The sequence below is a fragment of the Nannospalax galili genome, unplaced genomic scaffold, assembly GCF_000622305.1.
Source record: "Nannospalax galili isolate Female #2095 unplaced genomic scaffold, S.galili_v1.0 scaffold1174, whole genome shotgun sequence".
NCBI classification, from domain to species: Eukaryota; Metazoa; Chordata; class Mammalia; order Rodentia; family Spalacidae; genus Nannospalax; species Nannospalax galili.
In genome coordinates, this window is record NW_008335361.1 from 350,355 (window position 1) to 366,752 (window position 16,398).

Here is a 16,398-nt window from a genome sequence, read left to right on the forward strand (position 1 = left end):
TTCATGTATTGCTTGCATATAGGTAAGTGCACCTGTGTCATGCAATGCCCGTGGAGGTCAGAAGAGGCTGTCAGATCCCCTGGGACTGGAGTTGTTACCTGCCATGTGGGTGCTGGGATTTGAACCCAGGTTCAGTGTTCTTAACCACTGAACCATCTCTCCAGCCCCAATTGACACACATCTTAATCCTAGCATCTGGAGAGGGGGGAGGAGGAGGAGGAGGAGGAAGAGGAGGGGGGAGGAGGGGAGGAGGATGAGGAGCGGGGAGGAGGGGAAACAGAAGAAAAAGAAATATCTGAAGCAGTAGCAGCAGCCTCAAGGTGAGAGGAAATAAGTCAAAAAATAAGAGACCCATCAGAAAGAAGAAAAGGTCACGGTGGCTATTTTCAGCGTGCAAAATATTCCATTAGTGTGATTATGTAGAGGGCATTAGCATTGTGCACGGCAGGAAGGAGCAGGAGCGGGGAGGAGGGGAAACAGAAGAAAAAGAAATATCTGAAGCAGTAGCAGCAGCCTCAAGGTGAGAGGAAATAAGTCAAAAAATAAGAGACCCATCAGAAAGAAGAAAAGGTCACGGTGGCTATTTTCAGCGTGCAAAATATTCCATTAGTGTGATTATGTAGAGGGCATTAGCATTGTGCACGGCAGGAAGGAGCAATTTAATACAGAACATCTTTTTTTCCTGCCTCAAAAGATGGGTGTAACATATAAAGGCAGTGAAACCACTACTGTGATGGTGTCTTTTTCTCATTGGGGGTTTTGCAAGTTCACCGAGGAACATGTCAGAGAATAATGTGCGGTCTCCCCTCAAGTACAGGGGAGAGACGTATGAGGCCACAGTATTGGGACTGTGGGGCCCTAAATAGCCTTGGGACCAGGCCTACTGCTCTGACTCACAAGATACTGCAGGCATATTATTAGGAGCATCCCTCAGGTCCTCCATCCTGGGGCACTTCTCAATTCCTCTATCCTGGGGTACTCCTCAGGCCCACCATCATGGAGCATCCCACGGGTCTTCCTTCAGGGGTCCGCCACCCTGGGATAAACCTCAAGCCCTCCATCATTGGGCATCCTTCAGGGCCTCTACCTGGTGCATCCTTTAGTCTCTACATAGGGGGTCATTCATGTCTCTCCTTGGACTTGGGGCCTCTCGGCAGAAAAAGCATCTAGTTCAAAGCTGAATCCTCAGAGCTCTGAGCACTGCCTCTGACCCCATTAAATCTCCCATTGCTCAGATGTCAGTGCTGATGTCCTGCCAAACTAGGCAATATGACTAGGAGGACTCACGACCTCCATGAATTTAAAGTAGCTGTTGTCTCTTGTGTTCCCCGGGCCAACTCAGACAGGAGGCCTGGAAAGCATGTGTTGGTCAGACGGCCACACCTTACTTTCAGCCGCAGGTAGAAGAGATGGCTTTGTTTCAGTTCTAGCTGCAATAGGTAAACAAAGACCCAGGGTCCCATCTTCACGCTAGGTGAGTGATGACAGAATGAAGGCAAGCAAGTATCAAATGAAGGTTTATAAGGTTTAAATGATGGTGGATATGAAGGACAGAATGGTGGAGAAGGGCAAGCAGGAGCCTGACAGAACCACTGGCAGAATGATCTGGAGATGGCACACTGGGTTGCCAGCTCCAGAATGGGGGAGGGACACAGGGAGGCTGCAGTGGTCCAAGCTGTGGTGCTGGCCCTTGTTTCCCTATGATCAAATTGACTGTATTTCCTGCGTATATCTGTAAAACTCAAGTATCTGGTCTGGAGAGGTGCTGGACACTGAAACACTGACATCAACAGCCCTGAAGTAAAAAGCTGGCCTTAACCTAGGGAAGTGGTACAATGCAATGTTTCTGAGCAGATGCAGGAGAGGGGCGGTCCAAGGGGCAGGAAGAGGGAGAAGGAAAGAAGAAGGAGGGCTGGGAACACTAAGCAGTAGACCCTGGGACACAACCTGAATTCCTACAAATGTAAGGCCTTTGTCCTCTTCTTTGATGAGTTCCCAACACCTGGTATGCACGGGGCTGGCACAGCTGTAGGCACTCAGTTTTCTGAAGAACATGTCTTACAGAGAGGTAGGGGCTAGTCACTGCTGAGACATTATGAGGTGAATTTCTCTCTGCAAGCTCTAGCTGACTGCTGTAAGGTCTGAGGGTTGCTGGACCATACCACACAGCTAGCCTGCTTCCTGCCCTGCAAGGCACTCTTCCTGGCTCTGCTTTGCAGGGAGGATTCACCATGCCTCCCCTCCAGAGGCAGTGATCCTTATAAGCCAGCTCCAACACTTCTGGTACTGTGGGTGCTGAGCATACAAGGACAGGCACCTGGCTGCACAGAGGATGGTGGAGGGATGATCCATTTACTACCAGCATGACCTCAGCCCTGGGTGAAATGAGGTGCTTCAGTTTTTTTTCTGAGTTAAACATCCAAAGGCAGAGGTGGGGATGCAGGTAGAGGAAGGGAGCTCTAAAAGAGATCCAGGTGGGAATAAAGAGAAGCAGGGTTGAGCTAGGTAGAAAGACACACCTGTAGAATGGACATGCCTGTCACTGTGCCCAGCAGGAGCTCTCTCCTTTGTAGTGTCCTGAACCTATGTCAGATTGGCTCTTATTTTGAAAAAAGATATATTTATTTTTATGTCTGTGTGTGTGTGCCTGCATGAGCTTATGTGCACCATGTGTGCGGGTGCCCACGGAGGCCAACAAGTAATAGATCCCTTGGAGCTGGAGTTACTGGAAGCTGTGAGCCACCTGATGTGGGTGCTGGGAATTGAATCTGAATCCTCTGCAAGAGTAATATGAGCCCTTAATCTCTGAGCCATCCCTCCAGGTCAGACTTTGTAATTTATTTTTATTGTTTTAATAATTTTTATTTATGTGTTTTCTGATAGTGCTGAGACTCAAACCCAGGGCCTCATGCATGCTAAGTGACTGAACCACACTCTCAACTCCATAATAGTTTTTTCAATGTACAAAATTAAATACATAGGTTTAAAATAAGAACTAAGTATAGTAGAGAGCTTTGAAAATAGTGAAACTCACAAGTGAGATAGTAATATAATAGATGGACTGCTTTATTAAAGCACTAAGTAATAGCATTTGGATTTGTTTTCAAAGTAGTGAGGACATAAACATTATCTTAAATTCCTTCTAAATTTGCCATTTGCTGTGAAGTTGTCTGTGGTTTCCACTTGTGGAAAAGTCCTTCATACTCAGTTTTTCCAGGAGGTTTAGCATTGAAAGAGAGGGTAAGTTTCTAGTAGAACTTGGTGAAAATAATGATGTAATCATTTACCCATCCAATCTCCTGCATGCTCTGGTTGAACATCAAGGGCCCTGAGGGTCCATGGACCTTCCTTCCTCTAGAGTCAGAGCAGGGGAGGAGGAGCCTCCAGTTCTCTGGGCTAAAAAGAAGGAGAGAAAGACCATATTGACCTTCTGCTAGGTACCTATTTCATAGACCAAACTACAGGTAGATTAGAACCTGGGTTCCCTCTGCAATTGTGTCTATTAACAAGACCTGTGGTCAACCTGGACCAGCAAGGAAGCCACTAAGCCCCAGACCTATGGGGAGAATGAAGGAGGCGCAGCATGGGGTCATCATACTCTCATGTCCCCACAGAGCCCCCTGCACCAGTGGAGGGGTCAGGCAATTACAGAGAAGTGACCCCTCATATCAGATGGGATCCTGATGCTGTAAGGGAGTAGAAACAGCAGAGGAACAGGGAGAGAGCAGAACCTTAGGGCCAAAGCCCTGGTGTAATAGTTACTTTCCTCATTGCTATGGCAAAAATAGCAAGGAAGGAAGGATGGAAGGAAGGAAGGGTTTATTTTGTCTCACTGCTTAAGAAGGGATACAGTTTACCATGACTGAGAAGGCACTGTGGCAGGAGCGGGAGGTGCTGTTCGCATTGCATCTGTTTGCATTCTGGAAGCAGATAGTAGACACCAAGTGGGGTTTGGCCTTCAAACCTCAAGTTCCCTCCACACCATGACCTGCTTTCTCTAGCGAAGTTTCCCCCTACTAAATGCTCAGCAGCCTTCCAAAACAGCACCCCCAGCGAGTGTGAAAACACATGAACCTATAGATAGGAACATTTACATTCAGACACAACATCTGGGCTGAATCCAGGTCTCACTTCCCCATGGCCTTCAGGTGGGTCATGCTCACCTCTGACTCTCAGCTTAATCTTCTGTGACATTAGAGGAGTGCTCCTGCTGGGCACATCTGATGGCTTTTAGGAGAGGCAGGCTATGGTGATGGAGAAAAACAATGTGGACCAACTACCTGGAGGGAAGCTCAAACTCCAGCAAGGAAATTGCCTAAGCTGCCTTTAAGAATTTTAAGAAACGTGTATAAATCAGTAACTCATTTCAACTTAGCTTTCAAAGAGCTCCTTGACACATAAGCTAGTTAATTACAAGGTAATAGAGCCACTTGAAAGTAATAATGTTGCACTAAAAATATTTGACAATTCAGAACTTTTCCCCACACTTAGTTCAAACTAGGAAGTGTTAAACTCAGTTCATTTTATTCCCTAACTCATCAATTACATTAATTTATATGTAAGTATTCTAAATATACCCTGAGCATTTACACAGCCAAATCAGAACTTCTGTTTGACACTAGTATGACACTGATTAGGGCTTTAATCAGACTTATGTCATGAGCAGATGTATGTCCTCCTCCCCACCCCTTCCCCCTTTTCAAGAGGATGGGAGCCGAGAGTCCACTCTGCCTGTGTAAGTGACCATTCACTTGTTTTCTTCTGATCGCTTTCTCCTACTCCTGGCTTCTACTATCTGAGTTATTTCCTGATGACTCCAAATCTTCTACTGACTTCCTGAGATTGTCTTTTCAACTAATGAGAGCAGAAAGTTTCGAAAAACAGTTCTTAAAAAATAGATACTTTGGGGACTGGAGAGCTGGCTCAGCGATTAAGAGCACTGACTGATCTTGCAGAGGACCCAGGTTCAATTTCCAGCATCCACATGGTGGCTAACAATGGTCCATAACTCTAGTTCCAGGGGATCCGATGCCCTCTTCTGATCTCCGCAGGCATTGCACAACATGGGCATACCTAACTACATGCAGGCATTACATTTATACACATAAAATACAAATAATAAATAAGTTTTTTTTAAGGTTAGATACTTTTGATTCTTGTTATTCCCTGCTTTTTAACAACTTGTAATTCAACAAACAAATAAAAAACCCATAATGATGCATTATATTCTTGTCAAGCTGCATATTACAAGAATACTAAAAGGTATGATATACACGTAAGTATGTGAGACAGATGCGATCTCGCTGATGACCAGCGTGTCTTCCTTTATAAAATCTGTCCATTGGTATGTGCATGCAGCCCTCTATCTTACACCAGGGATGCTCATCTCCCTCTGCAGGCTTCATTCCTATGCTCTCTTGGCTCCAAATACTGTTTACAACCAACTACAGCCTTGTTCTTTGAGGTCACTAATCTAACTGATTAGTGACTGAGTCCCTCCGCTGTTAACAGAAAAGAGCTGGCCATCCTTTGAGCTGAAGAATTGAGCAGAGAAGGAGATTCCTTAATCTAGAGGGGCTCTGGAGATAGACAAGAGGACCTCTGAGTAGTTTAAGTAGGCGCTTCTGGGTCAGGAGAAGGATAAAGGAAAATGCTATGCAGACTCTCTATGGTGCAATCTTGGGAGCTACATGGGGAAGGACCCAATGGGTGCAGGGTGTAGGCTAGATGCTGTGGGTCAGCTAAAGGCAAAGTTAAGATAGAATTTTTTTTTTTTCTGGAGGCCACAGGAAGCTGATCATGGGCCCAGCAAGAAAGTGTCACTGTTTCTGAAGGACACAACTATGTTCAGGGAGATAGGTGAAAACATGGAGAAGTTGTGCAGGTGGGGATGCCCTCCCTCCAATAGGCAGAATATATGCACTTGCTCTCAGAGCGTACATAGCAGCTTTGTAGAGCAGAAGGCAGCATCAGCTTTTTGCCCCCCAACTTTTGCCTTTTTGTGGAGGCCCAGGGAGAAGAGTGACTGGCCTCAGGTCTCAACTAGAGCAGATGCTAGTTGGAATCTCAATCCAAGTACCTAGACCTTGCACTTGAAAAACAGGGATCTTGGAGGCTTCTGACTGGCTCTGTGGTGGGAATATTTAGCAAGGTGCCAAGACTGTCTGCAGCCAGGTCTCAAGCCTGGCTTTGGTGCACCCTGCCTTGTTCTCACTCCATCCCTGAGACTCAGTTTCTTTGTTTGTAAAGATTTCCTCTCTGTGCTGTGGCGAAGAACACCTGCTCTCTAGATTACGAACTGATTGGTGTGGTGTTTGATACCTGTAAGTGTTCAAGAGAAAAGGGGCTGTGGCTAAGGCGAACATTTGGGGTGTGGCCCAGCACAAGCATGACACATCCTTGTCCCTGAGTGGTCATTGAGCTCTGTAGGTCAGAAACTTCTCTACACCCAAGCTCTTGACTGTCAGAATCTCTGTTCATGGACTACGGAAGGCTGAAGCCTAGTCACTTTTTGTGATGAAGAACAATTATCCTGTTCTGAGCTAAGAAGGGATATTTCTGAGTTCAGATATATTTAGAAACATGTCTGAGGTGACTCTGCTGAAACCTGTGCCTCAGCTCTCCAATTTTGTTCAGTTACTGAGGAATAAAATTAATTCTTCCTCGGGTTAATGAAAGGTTGTGTGTGTCAAGATTGTTGCTCCTCAGATTTGGGCTATCACATGCCATAGATGTGTGGGGGCTTCTTTCCTCTTCTGCTTTAAGACATGAGCATCTGAATGTCTGTGTGAGTAGAATCAGGGGCCATCACAATATTCTCCACTGGATTTGGGGCTTTTGTCCCAGTACTAAGAAATTATCTCTGAAAATTAAAGACACCATCTCCCCTTCGACCAGGGTCGGAGTACTCTTTCCTATTGAAAAAAAAAAGGCATTGCTTGTTGTGTTGAAATATGCAAATTGATGGTGGCCTGCATGCCTCCAAAGTTGGGATGAGAAATAGTGAAGAGATTTAAATTTTAAAAATTCTATTTATGCGTATGTGTGTATGTATGTATGCGTGTGTCACATGTACAGGTCAGAGGATAAATTGTAAGATTTGGAGCTCTCCTCCCATCATGTGGGTCCTGAGGATGGAACGCAGGTCATCAGGCAAGTGCCTTTACCTACTAGGCAGCAGAGTGAGTAAGAGAAGGGATAATAACAGCTATCATATAGAAACCTACTCTAGAAGTGTCTTTCTTTATATACATATACAATATACAAAGAGTTTAAATGTTGCTACACTATTTCAGGGGTTCGAATAGACAGAACAGGCTAGCAAATGAAAATTCCAGTGCCAAGAATGTTCTCCCTTTTTTAGACTTGTTGACCAGAGAGATCCCACAGATTTTCAAAAAATACTGGCTATTGCCATTGCAACTGGTTACCTGTCAGTACATGATGGTAAGACCTTATTGCTGAAGACACCGCATATGTGAGTCATAGAGCAAATAAGAAGAAATCAAGCTGGTACTGACCTTGAAGCTTCATCTCTGCCGGCCAGCTTTCATAGTAATATAAGGTGCTGTTCATACTACTGGCAGATCATATTACCCTGTGAACCACAATAACAACTGGCTTGGCAACACTGGTGCAGTAATGACACAAATATTATGAGAGTAACCAACCAGTCTCTAATTGGATTTAAGGCCTGCTTCAGCCTTAGGGAGTCCAGAGATGACACTATTATCAGGGCCAAAAACCTGTAGCTAGACATATCACAGGTCATAGAGGACAACCTACTACTATCATTTTGATAAACAGATATAATATTAAACCAACTCCTAATGACTTATTGTTATCCCAGTAAACTAGTGCATCTCTCAACTCTCACTTGAGAAAGTTCTTCTGGTATCAGATGGCAGTTAATACAGAGACTCACAGCTGGTCAACATGCAGAGAATAAGAGAGTACAGAGTGATTAGCCCTGAATGGGACACCTATATCACACTTCCCCACCCAAGGCTCAGGGATCACTGTGGAAGAGGGGGTATTAAGACTGCAAGAGCTAGAGGTGGTAGAAGAATACAAGAAAAGTGTGTTGTGTGAACATCACAGGGTAGTTCCAGGCCATCCAGGGCTACATAGTGAGACACTATCTCAACAAACAAACAAGCAAACAATAGCCCAGATAGATGGATGGATGAATAAATGGTTGGATGGATGGATGGATAGATGATGACAGATAGAGACAGATAGATAGATAGATAGATAGATAGATAGATAGATAGATAGATAGAGGAAATAAAGCTGAGCTTAGGGAGAAAGGCCTCAAGACACCTTGCTTCTCTACCCACCAGTGTCAGGTCATAATGAACTGGGTAAGAGTGGTCACACCTTCCCTTGGGTTTAGGATTCTGAGGATAACCACAAAGGGTGAACTTTATGTATGTTCTTGGGGATTTTCCATTCCTGAACATCAGTCTAGGTTATCCTGGAAGTGCTTGTGACAAATATGAAAGCTTTCAAAATTGAGATGCAGTTTTTTATGCCAGACCTAACAAAAAGCGAACAAACCCAGATTACAAAGGAAGGTTTCTTACACATGATTGTCTGAACCAAGCGTCTGCACAATGGTCCACACCATCTTAGACAAAAAACATTTTAAGAAGACATCTGCCTAGCAGTGTCTATCAGCCTCATCTGTCTTCCCACTGGCCACCCTTGCCTCTTTGAATATACCCATACCTTACCAATGCCATGAATTTCCATTGCACTGCTTGCTATTCCTGTTGCAGAGATTTTCCCAAGTGAATTTGATTGTCCCTTGGTAAATAAACTCTTTGTGTTTCTCGCATTTGGTACCAGAGGTCCTGCTTGGTGGTCTCTGGTGGACAGCACTGGGTGTGGGGTGAGGGTTAAGCACTGATGGAGGGGTGAGCTAGTCAGCAGCTGGACAGCAATTGCAGAATAGTGGTTAGGAGGAAGCCTTGTATTCCATTTCAGTCTGGGTTCAACAGGCTCCTTGAGGGTGATACTGTTCCTGTGATGTTTAGACCTTGCAGAGGAACTGAGAGGGGAGTCTGATGTGGCACCAAGCCATGAACCAAAGTGGTGCTAGGTTAGAAAGGTACGAAGGGGTTTGGAACTGAGGAGATGACTGGTCCCAGGAGCAGCTGACTGACAGTCATTCTAGACTCTCATTCAGGGCCTTTTCTAAAAGACACCTCTGCCTGCATGGTTGCAGTTTCCCAAGTGCCAAGAGTAATCTGCATTCATGCTGCCTCATCATTTATGTCTGAGGTGGTTTTGAAGTATCCTTCCCCGCAATGAATCAACAGGCACCCAGGCTAAGTACCAGGGGCTCACTGTCTGCTGGGCTTCAGTGCATGCAGTTACAGGGCAAAGCTGAGATGAATGCAGACACCAATGCTAACAAACTCTGCACCTGGACTTCAGGAAGCCCCTTCTCATGCCACCTGGACAGGGTAAGAATAAAGAGTGCCCTGTCTTAAGAACAGAAGATAAACTGGAGCGGAGGAGTAGAGCAGCATGCTCAGGTCACAGCATATGCTCAAAACAGTTTTGTCAGCTTTAAATTCAACATTTTGTAGGCTCTGCGTCTGGGACCTGCATAACTCTCAAATGCAGGGAGATGCTAAAGCTAAACCAGGAGGCAAAGAGGGAGGCGCTCTGCCAAGAAGAGCCACCCCCAGTGCTAAAGTGCTAAGCTTAGGTACGTCCTCTTGCTGTGCATGTTTCAGTGCAGAGCTGCAGGTGGCAATGTGACCAGAGCATGTAAAATGCCATCTGAGCTAGCAAGGGGTCTTTGGGACATGGCTGCCCTCTGTCAATGTCAAATCAAAACGTTCTCAAACCAAATTGAGGCAGGAAAGCAGAGGGAATAGTTTAGTAAACGGGACGGTACTTGGTTTGGGTTATGTACCACCTCCCATTTTCCTTTCTTCTCCTTGTAGCCTTACTCCTTTACCTGCATGTCCTATGCACCCCCCTACAGACATCTAGCAACTTTGGACCTCCACCTGCACCGGACTACACATCCACCCCTTTATGAACAACAGGGTAAGTTTCTCTTCCTCTTAATGACCAACAAAACTGGATAGTTTCTATTCAATTTGTTGCTATTCCCAATATATCCTAGTGCAGGACAGGAAGGGGGTGATCCAACTTGAACTGGTTTTGGGTGCATGGGCAGTAAGGCAAAATTGTATCCTCAAGTAAATTTTTAGGGAGAATCCTCAATTTACTGTCTTATGGCTATGCATAATTGAGCTTGCATATGACTAAAACCAGGTGCATTATAGGAAGGAAGGCATGCAGTAGAAAATGATTATATGACCCAACCTATCAGTCAAAACAGAGAACAATGCACACTACACCCCTTAGTAACCAAACTAATCCTTTTCTGGAATCCCATAAAAGGAAGTCCTAAATAATTGGGGCCCTTGAGAATCTTCACTCTGCTGCCACTTGAAGTGTATTCTGATTTTTCTACTGTTTTGCTTTAAAGAAAACATCCTTGCTACTTTTGCAAATCTGTGGGGGCTTTTATTTCAATTCCTTGAATAAGAGGTCTGTCCCTTGACACCTGTTCCTGATAGCAAAATGGTGTGAAAACACAACTGTCAAGAAGAAAGATATGATCTTAATTTGTGTGTGTTTGTGTGAAAGTATATATGTGTATACATGTATGCATGGGTGCACATTCACACATGGGTGCACATTCACATGTATATGTGAGTGTGTATGTGAGAAAGTCAGAGGTTGATATTGAGTGTCTTCAACAATTGCTGTGCAGTTTATATTTTGAGACAGGGTCTCTCACTGAACCAGCTAAACTGGCTAGCCATCAACCCCAGGTATCCTCCTGTCTCTACCACCTCAATTTTGGAATTACTTACTGAATGCCTGACTTTTTATGTGGGTTTGGGGATCTGAACTCAAGTCCTCATGCTTGCAAACACTTTATTATAAACTGAGTCATCTCCCTAGCTTGACTTCAGCTTTAAACCAAGGATTGGAAGTAGAGAAGAGAATGGGCTTTTATTATTACCACTGCTGACATTTCCACCCCTCCTGTGCTACTTTTCAGCCCAGTGTCTCTTGATAGTCACCTGGCCACTGAGAGACATCTGCCAGAACCTACTGCCTCATGTTTGCCTGAAAGCTTTCCCTTACCACCAAGGTGGTTTCCACAGCCTCTTGATCAGCCATAGGAGGCTTGTGTAAGTTCTAGTAGCTTCCTCCCAACTGCCTTGTGTTTGGCCTCTTTCCTCAGCTTGTGTGCCCCACACAACCTGACCCTGCCTCCAACAATCAACACATGCACTTTCTCTACTATAATCAAGTAGCCACAAAATGAACACTAATAACACAGATAGAGACTCTCGGGCAAGTGAAAAAAAGTCTTTCCAATAGGCACACGGGGGCGGTGTACAACATAAGGGATTCGTTCACTTTATTCACTGAAACAAGTTAAAAAAGTCAATGACTCAACAGAATGGATTCAACTGGGAATAACGAGAGAGAGTGGGAAAGATACATGAGAGATAGATGATAGATAGATAGATAGATAGATAGATAGATGATTGATGATATATAGATAGAGGATTGATGATAGATAGATAGATGATAGATCGATAGATCGGTAGATAGATTAGATAGATAGATCGGTAGATAGATTAGATAGATAGATAGATGATAGATAGATAGATAGATGATTGATGATATATAGATAGAGGATAGATGATAGATAGATAGATGATTGATGATATATAGATAGAGGATAGATAGATAGATAGATGATAGACAGATAGATAGATGATAGATAGATAGATAGATAGATGATTGATGATTGATAGATAAATAGATGATTGATAGATAGATAGATGATAGATAGATAGATAGATAGATAGATAGATAGATAGACAGATAGATAGATGATAGATAGATAGATAGATGGCAGGTACCAGAAATCTGATCTGTCTTGGCTACGTCAGATAATATTTGTGTAGAACTATTTAAATTCAGAAGTTGCAAAACAGCTCTTAGAAGCTATACTTGGCATATTAAATGTGCATATGGAGGCAGAGATAGAGATGGGGAAATGGAGGGAGAGAAAAGAAGATAAGGAAAGAGAGGGAGAAAGAGAGAGCCCACTTGATGAGTGGTGCGCTGTGTGCCATCTACCGATGCAGGTGTAATACGCTCACCTGACACACTCACTAGGGCCCCTCTGTCAATTCACAATCCACCTGCCTGCATTAATTAGCACGGTTCTTGAGTCTGGTTGGATCTTAAGGCCACTTATCATCTGCATTTATGTCATTCACCTGCCTACCCTGTCCTCGTTAACGGTCTCCCAAGTTGGTCTTGCCCCTGTTCTCCAACCCTCCCAGAAATGAACACTTTCATAGGCTTTTCTCTTCATTCCAGCAGATCTCATCGGTTTCAGAAGACAACTTCCAACTCCCTGCCCATTCCTTTTGATGGGCTGTGGTTCTCTGGTGAAAAGCTGGAGTTGGAGCTAACTGAATCAGCCATTGCCTAAAAGGTGCATTCACCCGTAGGATTCAATTTAATCTAGTGACATTCAAGAGTAATGAACTTGAGGTCAGAAAGGCAGATTGTGAGGTACATAGACCATTCCCCTCAAGACCTACTGATTACTATGTACACTGTCCTGTGTGTGCCGCACATAGCTTCTGAGTTCATGTGAGTCACACGTTCTAAGCCACAATATTGAGAAATAAAGAAAAATAAAGTTTTAAAAATCTATCTTTGAATGCCCAGCTTTAGAGAGGTAAACATGAAAGTATCCATTTGTTTTGCTGAAAGAAAAGTTTAGAAATGTGGACAGGTGATAGTTTCTGGATACACCCTGAGCGTTCTGCTTCAGATGTGTGGGAATGTCCCAGGTTAATAACTGTGTTAATAATTGTGTTATTATTTTAGCCCCATGAGGTATGGTAAAGGGAGACCTGTCCAGGGGTCTCTCTCCATACGGCTTTCTCTCCATTCCTCTCCAGAAATCCCCAGAGTGGGGCTCCTATCTTTACAGTGGTCTGACAGTGCCTGATCAATTTGTGCTCTTTTCTGGTGAAAAAAAAAGATTCTCTGGTGTTAGCTTAGACAATTTCAGAACACGCTCTTTCCACATACTACTTTTTGATGCTGCACTTTCAGTAGAATTTTTGTTGGTTTTAAATGCTGTATACATCAGGGACAGACTTTAGTTTGCCCACGGGGTTCTCTGGCCCCACCCTGCCTTCCCAATTCTTGGTCAGTCTTCCTCCTTCTTCCACATAAAGTGTGTCTTCTCAAGTTAGTGCCCCATGTTGGTCACCTCTGTCTTTATTGTTTTCACCAAGATACAGGAAGGAACTGGAGGCCCATGGCCTATCATTTCTGGAAGTAGCCTCAGCCTGACTGACGGCAGCCCACTCCCTCCTGGGGAGCAACTTGGAGAACAGAGACTGGCTCTTCTTCCTCAGAAACTGGTGGTGCGAATACTGGTTGCCCAAACCTTACATAAGACATTATTAATCAGTGCACTGGGCAGCTGGATTTGCTTTTTGTCACCATAAGCCTCACTCAACTCTGACTCCCTTCTGTTACTACACTTTGAAGCCACGTGGTTCATCTTCACGGGAGGAGCAGACACACACTTCTGTAGCAGGTACGAACACAACTACATTTTGTGAGCAGCTGCGAGAGGCCAGACCTTGCACTCAGTGATTCTGGGTATTATTCAACTAGGGATCATTTCCTCCTTGGTTTTGAATGAGGAGCACATGGCTTTGTCACATTTCCTTTCACATTTGGGCATCAGTAGGTTGCACTTGCTCTCTCATGTAATGCCAAGACCCAGCTCAGTTTCAGTTAGCGCCAAAGGGATGGAAACCTCTGCAACAAGTAATCAAAATCCCTCACAGGAGACCTCATCAGTCTAAACTGAAATATTGTTACCAGAAAAAAAACATGCTTTCTGTCTAAATAGTTTAAGGAAACAGAAGTACAGATTTCTGTTTCTGACAATGCCAGACTAGTAGCCTTTTTGTTGACAATACCAGAAAATATCTTGAAGAGAAATTAAAGAATATTTTAGCAAGCATCAAGTAAATAAGATAAAGGGTTATTGGACCAAGATCCAAAAGAGGACAGGAATCTGGGGGAGTGAAGCTGGCACGTGGGGACACTGTTGCCCAGTGTATTGGCTGATCTATAGAGGTGCCCAAGAGGGTTTGTTTTTGTAACTCTGTGGCACAGTAGGTCCAAATTTTGGTCTGGAACCTACCAAAGAGGGCAATCTTAGAAAACCACCCCCTCCCATGAGATGAAACACAGAAGAGCTTAAGCAGTGGGAGGAAAAATGAAGTAGAGCCTGTTGGCCCTCCTTACAACTGGAGTGTGGACTAAGTGTCCTAAAAATGTTGCTTGTTCCAAGTCCTGGAAAAGCAAAGAAATCGTCTACCTGAAGGAAGCCATCACTGCTTTAATCTCCAATATGCTATTATTGGCACTTTCTTGAAAATAGCAACAAGCATACAATCATGAATACCTAGAAAAATAATACCAGGAAAACAGGACAGATGAAAAATAACAGACACAGAGGTCCCGATGTTACCACTAGACAAAGATCACAAATATCTCTGCTTACTGTGATCAAGAAACAAGACGGCATTGAAATCTTGGAAGGTAAATGTAACGTAGGAAAAGACTAGCTGGTCTCAGAAAACAGAAACAAAAATTCTAAAACTCATCAATAAGCAGAACCCAGTATTACCAATCCAGGAGTGGGTTGGGAAGAAGTTGAGAGATGGAAAGGGACCTATCAACCAGAATTCCACACTCAGGGAACACTCTTGAGAGGATCAAAGTGACAAAAGGACATTTCCAAGGACACGAAACCTGGAGGATTTACCACTGGCATTCCAAGGGAAATCCCAAAGGTTGTTCCTTAAGCAGAAAGGGACTATCCAGTTGCAAGTCACAGATTTAGGGAAGAATGAGGAGCAAAGCAAGTGGAAGACAAACAACTGACCATAGAATCACTCTTCCCAGTGTGGGCTCGTCCCCTTTGCCACAAGGAGGACATCAGTTTCTTGAACCCCAGGAACTGGCATGTGAGCTCCAGTATTTGCCAGAAAGAGGCTCTGTAGTGTTTTTAAGAGAAGAAGGACCTTCCTCTCAGGGCACACCATGTTAGCTCATTGCTCACTTAGCACACAACGTGAGGGACATCTCCGTGCCCTCAGGAGATGCAGTGGCCTGAACACCAGCCCTAACATGTAAGGATCTACTTAGCTGCTCTGGGAATGAACTTCCCTCCAGAACAAGGTGATGACAGAGATATTGGAAGAAAAAATATAGGAGAAATATTATGCTGTTATGTTAATAACTTTTGCTCTTTGAGGGAGAAGTATAAGATGGGAGGAGGCAGCCCTGGGAAGGAAGCCCAGCCCTGAGGTATCCGAATAGGAAGAAAAGCATAGGTGGTGTCTTCCAGAGCATAAACCCAGATCTCCTAAGCATGCAGCCTCAACTTCACAAACTGTATTCTGGGGTACAAAAGCACCATGGATGTGCACCATCTATCTCCCTGGGTTACCGCCAGACTGCCTCTCCAAATGCGTGCTGGAAGAGGACTAGGGTGAGGATGCAGGGTGATGGGTTGGGGAGGAGGGAGGAAGGAGCCAACACAGAAATCTTCACCCTGGTCCCTCTGAAGGGTCAGGACCATCTGCCATTAGTATGCCCACAGCAAGGCATTGACAGCCCCACAGCTCCCTGAAGGTCTGTATCTGAGCAGCAAGGGCTGAGCCCTTCCAGCCCCACAAAGCCTGTAGCCATGGCAGGAAAATGCTGTGTGAGCAGTGACACTGCACAGAAAAGAAGGAGAGGAGGCTGAGGGATGATCCATACTAGACAAGCAGCTAGGGTTGCTGAATGAACATGAATGGGACTGGAGGTTGAGGTGAGAACCTGAACCGCTGGTCTAGATGTCAGCTGAGCCACTCTGGATCCAGCGGGGAGCTTATACAAGCAGCGAGGAGGAGAAATCACAAAACCTGTAGGTTGTGAGGTGGTGGTAAGAGCACTGGTGGCCTCACATTTGATTTCTTTCAAAGGAGCCCTCGGCAAGATAAACACATAAATAAACACAAGAAAGCAGAGTTGTTCTGCCTACAGTGGGGCAAAAGAAGAAAGGACCCCAATGATTCCTACACCCCATTTTCAAGACATCTTGCCTACTTCACATATTTCCCAAAGGCAAATTGGCTCATTCTTTCCATTTTAAAAAACAGATAAATGAGGGGCATCCCCCAACACCCCAACACCAGCCTTTGTGGACTGCTTCATCACACACACACACACACACACACACACACACAC

General features: G+C 44.5%; 1 protein-coding gene across 4 annotated transcripts in view; it reads right to left on the reverse strand.

The window, feature by feature from the left end:
* Syndig1 (synapse differentiation inducing 1) overlaps positions 1-16,398 on the reverse strand; it is a 191,616-nt gene that overhangs the window by 46,690 nt on the left and 128,528 nt on the right. Inside the window, exon 4 of one of the 4 annotated variants that reach the window (XM_029562033.1) lies at positions 3,075-3,396. The exons of the other annotated variants lie outside the window; for them this stretch is intronic. Within the exon in view, the coding sequence (XP_029417893.1) occupies positions 3,361-3,396 (36 nt within the window). The 3' untranslated portion in view covers positions 3,075-3,360. Of the gene's footprint in view, positions 1-3,074; positions 3,397-16,398 lie in introns of those variants that run through there. 4 annotated transcript variants of the gene reach the window in all.